The 9,589-nt window shown below is 49.2% G+C and overlaps 1 protein-coding gene across 9 annotated transcripts in view; it reads right to left on the bottom strand.

The window, feature by feature from the left end:
- The window catches only part of MARK2 (microtubule affinity regulating kinase 2), a 72,951-nt gene that overhangs the window by 8,964 nt on the left and 54,398 nt on the right, over positions 1-9,589 (bottom strand). For 8 of the 9 annotated variants that reach the window (XR_003549584.1, XR_003549585.1, XR_003549586.1 and 5 more), the window contains 12 exons: positions 9,497-9,550; positions 6,493-6,541; positions 6,104-6,169; positions 5,945-6,015; positions 4,495-4,551; positions 3,529-3,765; positions 2,704-2,823; positions 2,497-2,596; positions 2,308-2,420; positions 1,019-1,151; positions 617-795; positions 266-363 (listed from right to left, as the gene is read on the bottom strand). Coding sequence is in view for 6 of the 9 variants with exons in the window: in XM_027772391.1 (XP_027628192.1) it covers positions 266-363; positions 617-795; positions 1,019-1,151; positions 2,308-2,420; positions 2,497-2,596; positions 2,704-2,823; positions 3,529-3,765; positions 4,495-4,551; positions 5,945-6,015; positions 6,104-6,169; positions 6,493-6,541; positions 9,497-9,550 (1,277 nt within the window). In the remaining 3 variants the exon portion in view is untranslated. Of the gene's footprint in view, positions 1-265; positions 364-616; positions 796-1,018; positions 1,152-2,307; positions 2,421-2,496; positions 2,597-2,703; positions 2,824-3,528; positions 3,766-4,494; positions 4,552-4,762; positions 4,834-4,921; positions 4,988-5,310; positions 5,406-5,944; positions 6,016-6,103; positions 6,170-6,492; positions 6,542-9,496; positions 9,551-9,589 lie in introns of those variants that run through there. The other variant, XM_027772393.1, reaches the window with a different exon arrangement.

Raw genomic sequence — 9,589 nt, 5'->3', positions numbered from 1 at the left:
GCCATGCCCTGGGTGCAGTCAAGAAGGCAGCTGGGATGACCATCAAGAATCCCATACTTGGCAAACTGCGAGAAGCAGTCAGAGGAGGACAGGAGGAAATGGCGTGGAGCAGGAAAGGGAAAAGCTGGACAGGACAGAGCCAGGATGGAACTCCAGGAAGCAGGGAGCAGTGCTCTGGTGGGGACAGGAGATGGTGCATTGACAGACATCACCATTGTGACAGGTGGCTCCTAGGAGCATGGCAGGTGGGGCCTGGGCAACTCACCTGTCTTTGCCATTCTGGATGGAAGCCTGGCCAAGGCTGGCCCTCTCCAAAAGCGGAGAATTCCTGCTTCGATTCGTGCTGGTGGAGAGGACACTGTTCTGTGGGGATAAAGGGTGAAGGCTGAGTCACACAGAGTGTGTCCCCTCATCAGGTCTGCAGACTGCAGACCACAGGTTACAGAAAGGATTTACTTTTACTCCCAAGGAAGAGGCTTTCCACAGTAAGCAAAGCAGTGGGAAAAGGGAGCAGGGTCTGGATAAAGCAAAGAGCTGCCTGGAGACGGCAAACCTTGCCACAGGAAGGAAGGGAAGATAGGGAGGAGGGGCTGAAAGGGGGACAGGTGCAGCTCACCGTGGAGGGGGTGGGGGTGGTCTTCTTCCTCTCCACACCGGGCAAAGGGCTGGCAGGCACTTTGGCTGTGCTGCTGGCCTTCCGCCCTGACTCCCGCTCCTCCTCAGGCCGCTTGTTTTCTGCGTTGTTACTCTGAGTTTTCTTAGTGTAGGAATTGGAGGTGGGAATGGCAGGTCCAGCTGTTGGGTCAAAGGGAGGGTGGGCAGGGGTAAGGGCAGGGACCACTGAAGGCCTACCCCATGCTTGGCCACTCAGCACAGCCCTGGGTCACAGTGGCTAAGGGAGTTGAGGGACTGGCCAGTGGCCATGCTATCAAGAAATAGCTGAACCAGGACTGAGACTCAGCTGGGACCTCTCTGGAGAGGTGTGTGTGCACCACCTATAAACTTCCAAAGCACTTACCCTGGTCACTAAAGCGCCGCTGCTTGGGGTTGGCCGAGACACTGCGTTGTACCTTATGGGATGGGGAGGGGGCACTGCTATTGGTCAGATCAGTTGAAGGCCGGGGCTTCAAAGTGATGGTGTCACCTTCCAGCTGTAGAACAGAAAATGTGGCTTCAAGGGAAGGCAGAAGTCCCTACAGATGGTCCTACTTACATATACTGCCCAGCTCTGACACCCAAATCCCAGACCTCCACAAACTGCAAGAACAATAGACACCCAAACACATTTGCCCTAAACCCCAGATACACACATGCCCTGACACAGATACCAACAACCACAGTTAACAACAGCCCCACAAAAGACATCCTGCCCTCAGAGAGGGACACACATGCCACACCACCAGACATAAAACCCACTGGAACACATAATCAGACTAAAGGCCACTCCCACCCCCACATGCACAGAGCAATTATTGGCCCATAGCCAAGTGCCACCAGATACTTCTTAAGCAGGCTGAAGTGAGACCCAAGAGGGAGACACCACCACCACCAGGGGAGAGCAGGGTGGGGAGGTTGGGAGTGTATGTGGGGTGCAGAGATGATAACTCCTCAATGGGCAGAAGAGCAATCGCAAAGCCTCCATGCCCGTAGATAGGAGGACAGACACACATAAGATACACAGGCCTAGATACAAGTCCCGGCAGAAGTACCACACAGAACCTAACTTTCTCTAAGACAAAAGAGACCACCCACCACAAACACAAACCCAGTGACATCCACTTCCAGATAGAGAGAGACACACGAAGATTTCTAGATGAGTACAGAACTGCCAGCAGATGAGCTGGACCTATTCTGATCAACACAGACCAAGATGGTGCAGTTGCTGGGGCACAGACGAGAGACGGCTGCCGTGCAGTGGTTAAGGCCATGTGGGAGGCCTGGGTTTGGTTTTTGCTTCAACCTTAATAGGCCAGGTGTGGTGATGTGCACTTATGGACCTGGCTAACTGGAGCAGTAAGACCCTGTCGAAACTATCTACCACTCTCTCTCTCAACGAAACAACAGACGAAGCACGGAACCAACCCAACTCACACACATGGAATCCTGGACCCAGGCTCAGAGGCCTCTAGCTCTTATCCACATACTGAGAAAGACCAGTGCGAGGGCCAGAGGACCTAGACACTACAGCTGAGGTGCAGACAGCACACCTGCTTGAAGACAAGCTTCTGCCCTCAGCAGGTGTTAGGAGCATGGGGTGTTACTGACAGCAAGGCTGGCCAGGTCAGGAACAGAGCAGGGGGCACACACCTCAGAGCTCTTGTAGCCCAGGAGCAGATAGGTGGCCATCACCTCATTGTACCTCTGGCCCACCAGCGAGTCCTGAATCTCTTCCCGCGTGTAACCCATGGACACCATCAACTCTGCACAGAGAGACATATAGTTAAGGATGGCCTGGACTCCGAAGCAGGCTTGACCTCATGACCCGCACAGCCTCACCTGTCCGCCGGGGGTCTTTGTAATCAGGAAGTGGCTCCACATAAGGCTTCAGTTCATCATCTTCGTGACCCACATTCATCCACCGATCTTTCATGATTTGCTGGGGGCAAAGGGAAGGGAAAAGGACAGAGGGGAGGAAACTCAGCCTGGAGGTTTCTGTGAGAACCCCAGCTTTTCTGACGGTCAGCTGGGTTCAAGACTGCTTACCTCTAAAGTGCCTCTCTTGCTGGGATTAAGAATGAGAAATTTCTTAAGCAGGTTTTCACAGTCCGTGGACATGTAGAATGGAATACGATATTTTCCCCTCAGTACCCGTTCCCGCAGCTCCTATCAGAAGATCGAGGGTAAGAAAATTTAAATTATACAAAGGCCAAGGACAGAAAACTGGTATCTAGGATTCTGAGAGATTAAGCCTGCCCAGTCAGACAGAAATGAAATGTAGTAGACAGCAGACAGCCTTCTACTGTACAGTACACCCCACCAAAGGCAATGCAGTAAAAACCCTTTGCCCTCTAATTTGACCAGTCTGAGGCCTGCCATCCAGAGTGCCTTGGAGGGGTGAACACACACCCAATTTATCCCATTTCTTGAGAAAGATATTGAGGTTATTAATTGCTTGTTGCAGAAGATCTTTTAACTGTTGCTACCTTCGTAAGCCCTTCTCTGAAGCTCTGGCTTGGGAAAAATGTAGATAGGAAGCAAAGGTGAAAGGTCAGGGTTTAGACCAGAGGCCAAGAAAGAAAATGAGAAATAACAGAAATGATCTAGGGCCAGGAGGTGGCGTGGTGGTGAAGGTACTGAAACCCACATTGGCCGATCCATGGTCCAAGTCCCAGACCCAATGGCTTAAAGAGCATACTGGGCACATGTGTGTGCCCAAATCCCAAGAAAAAAATAAGAGAGAAGGTACTGTGGCATGGCTATCGCCCCGGGGGTGATTTTTCACTCCCTCCCACACCGTCTGTCTCTGGTGAGTACACATGTCCTATAGCTAAAAAAAAAAAAAGTGATCTAGCTTGTACTTCACTCCACCTTGAGGTTCTGTCCGTCGAAAGGCAAGGATCCGCTGACCAGTGTATAGAGGATGACCCCTAGGCTCCACACATCCACCTCGGGTCCATCGTACTTTTTGCCCTGGAAGAGTTCTGGGGCAGCATAAGGAGGACTGCCACAGAAGGTATCCAACTTGTTCCCAAAGGTAAATTCATTGCTGAAGCCAAAGTCTGCAATCTTGATGTTCATATCAGCATCCAAGAGCAAGTTTTCTGCCTGGGAGTAATATGGAGAGGTACGGAAACCACGTGAGTCACATTAAGGCCCTGGGCAGGAAGGAGCTCAGGGTGATGGGAGGATAAATGCAAAACCATCTTCAGTCTCAGAACTTTTTCTACTAACTCTGGGGCAAGGCTTCAATCAGTGTAAACAGGCTAGGCAGGAGAGCAGCACAGGCCACTCCTCGCACAGGCAGCCAAAGGAGGGCTGGTTCCTAAAGGCCCAGAGACCCTGTGAACTGTGCAAAGTTTCAGTGTCAGAGTCAGGTTAATCATAGCCATGTCTGCAAGGACTCAGTGGCCAAGAGTCTCAAGAGGAATATCTCAGTGACAGAGATGGTGTGTGCACACAAGCCAGCAGAGCCGCTGTGCTACAGCTATTGAACATTCAGCATCTTCCCCTTGGTCAGCTGCCAGGTGGCCTGAAGGACCAGGAAAGCCTGGAGTACTCTCACAATACATGGCCACATGGCAAGTGATATACCGAGAAGAGAAACAGCAGATAGCCCCTGCTTGCTGGCTGGAATGGGCTCCTAAGTCCAGTTGCAAGGCCTACACCCACCAGAAGTAGCCCTAGGGGCTTCCTGGTCATCTCAAAAAAAAAAAGGGGGAAAGGATAACATTTTCTGAATAGTTAGGGTCTGATGGTTATTGATGTCACACCATGGAGAATGGGGAGAACAATCTAGCTCCACTCACAGGCACAGGAGAGCAGAGCGTGCCTTACCTTCAAGTCCCTATGGACAATGAACTTCTGATGGCAGTACTGCACAGCAGACACTATCTGGAAGGAAGGAAGAGGGGTTAGCCCAAAGGTGCCTGAGGGTGGGCCACAGGGTTTGTGGGCCCACAACCTAATTCTAAGTTGCTACACAGATAAGCAGAACCCAAAGTCCCCTCCAAAGGCCACTTATGGACAGGAAGGTCCTTCCTTGTATGTCAAACTCTAAAAGACAGAAGTCAGGCCCATACTCCATGGAGGGAGTCACACCCACCTGACGGAATTTGGCTCGAGCCTCTTTTTCTTTCATCCTGCCATGAGCCACTAGATAATCAAACACCTCTCCTGCAAGAGACAGGGCAGGCATCTTGGTTAGAGCTGGTTGGGGTTGGGAGAGGTGGGGGTGTGACAAGAAAAGGAGTTCCACACCTACCACCGCTAGCATATTCCATGACAAGGTAGAGCGTTTTCTCAGTCTCAATCACTTCAAATAACTTAACTGTAAGAAAAAAGGCCAAACCTCAAGTTAAGATAAGTAGCAGGGGCCATACACTGAGCCTCAATATGTACAGATAATCCTAAGAATGAAAGTTTTCTGCTTCACGTCCCTCCCCCCAAGGACAAGTTCTTCTCATACCAACCTAACTACTAAAGACAGCCCGGTGTGCCAGAGGTGGGGTTGAACTCTGAACTGAGCTTCTCCAGAGGCTGCCTTGACATCTGGTAGATTCCAGAAGGCAATGTGCCTCGGGAGAAAGACTACATGCCGAAGGTGCAGCCTTGCCATGGAGGAAGAAGAAGGGAATGATAACTTGTTCTCACCTATGTTGGGATGATTCAAAACCTTCATTATTCTTACTTCACGGAACAGCTGGAAAATAAAACGGGGTTGTGCTTGCTTAGCTTGTCCCCCCCTCAGGGTCCTCCCAACAGATCCTCTGCTTGGGGTCTTTTTCCAAAAAACAAAAAAGAAAATAAAACAACCAAAACCAGGCTAGGAAAAGAAAAAGGGTAGTTGTCCAGCTCGTCCAAGGCTGAAAAGTGGGAGCTGGGGAGAGAACACACAGGGGGAAAGGATAACATTTTCTTGAATAGTTAGGGTCTGATGGTTATTGATGTCACACCATGGAGAATGGGGAGAACAATCTAGCTCCACTCACAGGCACAGGAGAGCAGAGCGTGCCTTACCTTCAAGTCCCTATGGACAATGAACTTCTGATGGCAGTACTGCACAGCAGACACTATCTGGAAGGAAGGAAGAGGGGTTAGCCCAAAGGTGCCTGAGGGTGGGCCACAGGGTTTGTGGGCCCACAACCTAATTCTAAGTTGCTACACAGATAAGCAGAACCCAAAGTCCCCTCCAAAGGCCACTTATGGACAGGAAGGTCCTTCCTTGTATGTCAAACTCTAAAAGACAGAAGTCAGGCCCATACTCCATGGAGGGAGTCACACCCACCTGACGGAATTTGGCTCGAGCCTCTTTTTCTTTCATCCTGCCATGAGCCACTAGATAATCAAACACCTCTCCTGCAAGAGACAGGGCAGGCATCTTGGTTAGAGCTGGTTGGGGTTGGGAGAGGTGGGGGTGTGACAAGAAAAGGAGTTCCACACCTACCACCGCTAGCATATTCCATGACAAGGTAGAGCGTTTTCTCAGTCTCAATCACTTCAAATAACTTAACTGTAAGAAAAAAGGCCAAACCTCAAGTTAAGATAAGTAGCAGGGGCCATACACTGAGCCTCAATATGTACAGATAATCCTAAGAATGAAAGTTTTCTGCTTCACGTCCCTCCCCCCAAGGACAAGTTCTTCTCATACCAACCTAACTACTAAAGACAGCCCGGTGTGCCAGAGGTGGGGTTGAACTCTGAACTGAGCTTCTCCAGAGGCTGCCTTGACATCTGGTAGATTCCAGAAGGCAATGTGCCTCGGGAGAAAGACTACATGCCGAAGGTGCAGCCTTGCCATGGAGGAAGAAGAAGGGAATGATAACTTGTTCTCACCTATGTTGGGATGATTCAAAACCTTCATTATTCTTACTTCACGGAACAGCTGGAAAATAAAACGGGGTTGTGCTTGCTTAGCTTGTCCCCCCCTCAGGGTCCTCCCAACAGATCCTCTGCTTGGGGTCTTTTTCCAAAAAACAAAAAAGAAAATAAAACAACCAAAACCAGGCTAGGAAAAGAAAAAGGGTAGTTGTCCAGCTCGTCCAAGGCTGAAAAGTGGGAGCTGGGGAGAGAACACACAAAGGGGATCTGCAGCTGGAATAAGGCTGAGCTTTGGCGGCTTGCTACTCCAGCCTCAGCTCCTGGTTGATGCAGCCATGGACTCTGCCACCTCCACCCAAATCCAGCCCCAATAGCAGCGGGGTTTGATGGGGTGCCTCTGTAGGAGAGAGTATGAGCCCATGTATGTGAACAACCAGAACCTGAGCTGCTGCTTCTATTCAGTGGCAAGATATACCCTAGCTTGGTCTGTGTGAAGAGATGTAGCGTTCTGGAGAGGGAACCCATGCTTTTTGGATATACAGAAGACAGAGGGCTTGATACTGGTGGATAGGCCTTTTTCTCCTGGGCCTCTGGGGTGGTGACAGAAGAAGCCACTCCTATATATAGCTGATGCCAATTTTAATCAAATCCACCTCCACACACTCACGCTCTCTTTGTGAAACAAATCAGGGGCTCTAAACCATACATTTCCAAAAAGAAAGATGACAGAAATGAACTCCTTCCCTTCTGCGGGGGCCAGAGAACTGGAGGTGGGGGTTTTTGTAACTTCCAGGCTCACCACTTGCATGAGAAACAGGACTCGTGTGTGTGTGTGTGTATGTATGTGTGCACGTGCACGTGTGTGTGTGTGTGTGTGTGTGTGTGTTTAAGGAGGAGGAGTCTGGAGCCTTAATTCAAGATACACTTTAGGGAATAAAGTGAATACATTTTTCCTCCTTTAATCCCAGAGCTTTAGTGAACTGAAAAGGAAAAGAAACAGGCTTTCCGATCTCTAGGAACCTGATCTGACCATAGCTCCCTCTGTTAGAACCCAGGTTTTGTCTTGCTTTCCTCCCTGGCCCAACAATAATTTTGGATGAAGAGACAAGAAAAGTTTAATACCTCCTGAAGGGAGGTTATGGGGAGCAGCATTGAAATGGGGCCCAGAGGGTGCCCACTTAGCCTGGAAATAGCATCCTCCTTGGAGAGCTTAGAGTCTTCTGGGCCTGCGTAGAACCCCGAGGGGGTTTGTCCTTGAGGGATAACTAGTGAGATTAAGTTTAAACAGAGTGATTTGGCCAGAATCAGATTGGCCTTGGTAACCAATTATGTTGAAAGGCTTTTAAAGTGGCTATACTGGTCTGGTGCGGGTCCCTTCCAGTCAGTCAGAAGAAGCAGGGAGAAAAACGAGAGGGAAAATAAGATGGCTTGGTTAGCTCTGGCATTGTTACGATGACAGACTAAACTTCTCCAAAGACCAAATGGCCCTCCTCATGTTGGCTTCTACTTGTGTGGGGTGGAAGCCAGAGGTCAAGCAGAGCCGTCTTTCCCTTCCTCTTGGAAAGCTCCAAGCAGGGAAGCCCTAGTGATGACAGCAATGTTTCCTTTGAGCCAAAGAACCATTGAAGGAATCCCAGGGATAACAAAAAATAGGAAACACCTTGGTCCTGGCTGTCAGCATGCCAGGGGAACTCAGCCCATACACTCGAACTCTGACAGCAACTCCCTCCGTGACAGTCCCTAGTCCCTTGTCCCAAGTTTCCCAATATCACTGTACTTGAGTCTGTTAGTGTGGAGTCATACCTCTCCCTAACTCACTACCATGATGTGCTCAGAAAAGAAAACGTCAATCTGCTTTAAGATGAAAAGAATTTGGTCTTGATCAGAAAATCTGAACCAGGGTCAGCTGGACTATGAAGACACAAAGGTGCAGCCAAATAGGGGCAGCAGGTTTGGAGCCAGACAAGAACCTTCTGCCTTCCCCTAACTGCTGGAATCCAGGACTAGAAGAGAGGGTAGAGTGTGTCCAGTTCTACCATAACCAGTCACTGGCAAGCTGTCCCTCTTCTGCAAATTAGTCTCCCTTTCTTGTCTCACTCCTATCAGTTTTTCTTTTCTTTCTTTTTAAAAATTATTTTATTTTTATTTGTTCAGAATTTATTTTAATTTGACCACACACACACACACACACACACACACACAGACAGAGAGAGAGAGAGAGAGAAAGTAAGCCACCAGGTCTGGGACTCAAACCTGGTCGGCTTTATGGGAATGTCCAGCACCTTAACCACCACACCACCTGCTGGTCCCTCCTATCAACTTTTCATAGTTTTTTTTTTTTTGGGCAGAGGGTATATGGGAGGTTCCCCTAACCACTGAGTAAGACCTGTTTCCTGCTGTCCATTAAAGGGGGAAAGAAAAGTTCAGCCTCATCCAGCAATAACTACTCTGTTACCTCTAACCAAGAGGAGCCTAGAAGTGAGAAGGAAAACTGGCAGCATCTGTCTTTGACATGCAGATGTTGTCAGAGACTTAGAAGAAGAGTTCTGCTTCTGAAGACCCAGTATTTCTACTCATTCTCTACAACATAGCTGGCACAGAACCCAATGGTAGGTTCCTTGCCTCCTCTTATCCCTGTACTTCTATAGCCACTGCCTGGATCATTCCAGACCTTGGAGTTAGCAGCATGTGTTTCTAGTAATGGCTACAGACATGTTTTTTTACACAGGGCTGGCCATAAGCCAGACGATAACAAGATGCAGGAAGTAGGCCAGACAGGTAGGCTAAGTGGCTGAGAAGGGGCAGAAAGACTTTAGATGAGCCAGAGACTACAGCCAGGAAGCCCACCCAGGAGCCACCACCACAGGGGAACCATCCAAAGCGCTGGAGATAGCAGAGCCATAGGAAAGGGGTGGCACAGACAGTGAAATGGCCAGAGATTTTAAACCAAGGGTTCAAGACAAAGTCCAGATGTGTCAGCAGATCACTGAAGTGGCTAAAAAAGAAACCACGTGCTTACCTTCTGGAGGCTAGAGGAGTTCAGTTGAGTTTTGTCAATGATCTTCACAGCTACCTGAACATGATTAAAAAAAAAAAAAAAAAAAAAAAAAAA

Source organism: Tupaia chinensis, unplaced genomic scaffold (genome assembly GCF_000334495.1).
Source record: "Tupaia chinensis unplaced genomic scaffold, TupChi_1.0 Scaffold000273_1, whole genome shotgun sequence".
NCBI classification, from domain to species: Eukaryota; Metazoa; Chordata; class Mammalia; order Scandentia; family Tupaiidae; genus Tupaia; species Tupaia belangeri.
Note: the sequence above shows the minus strand (reverse complement) of the source record. Positions and strands in the feature narration are given on the sequence as shown.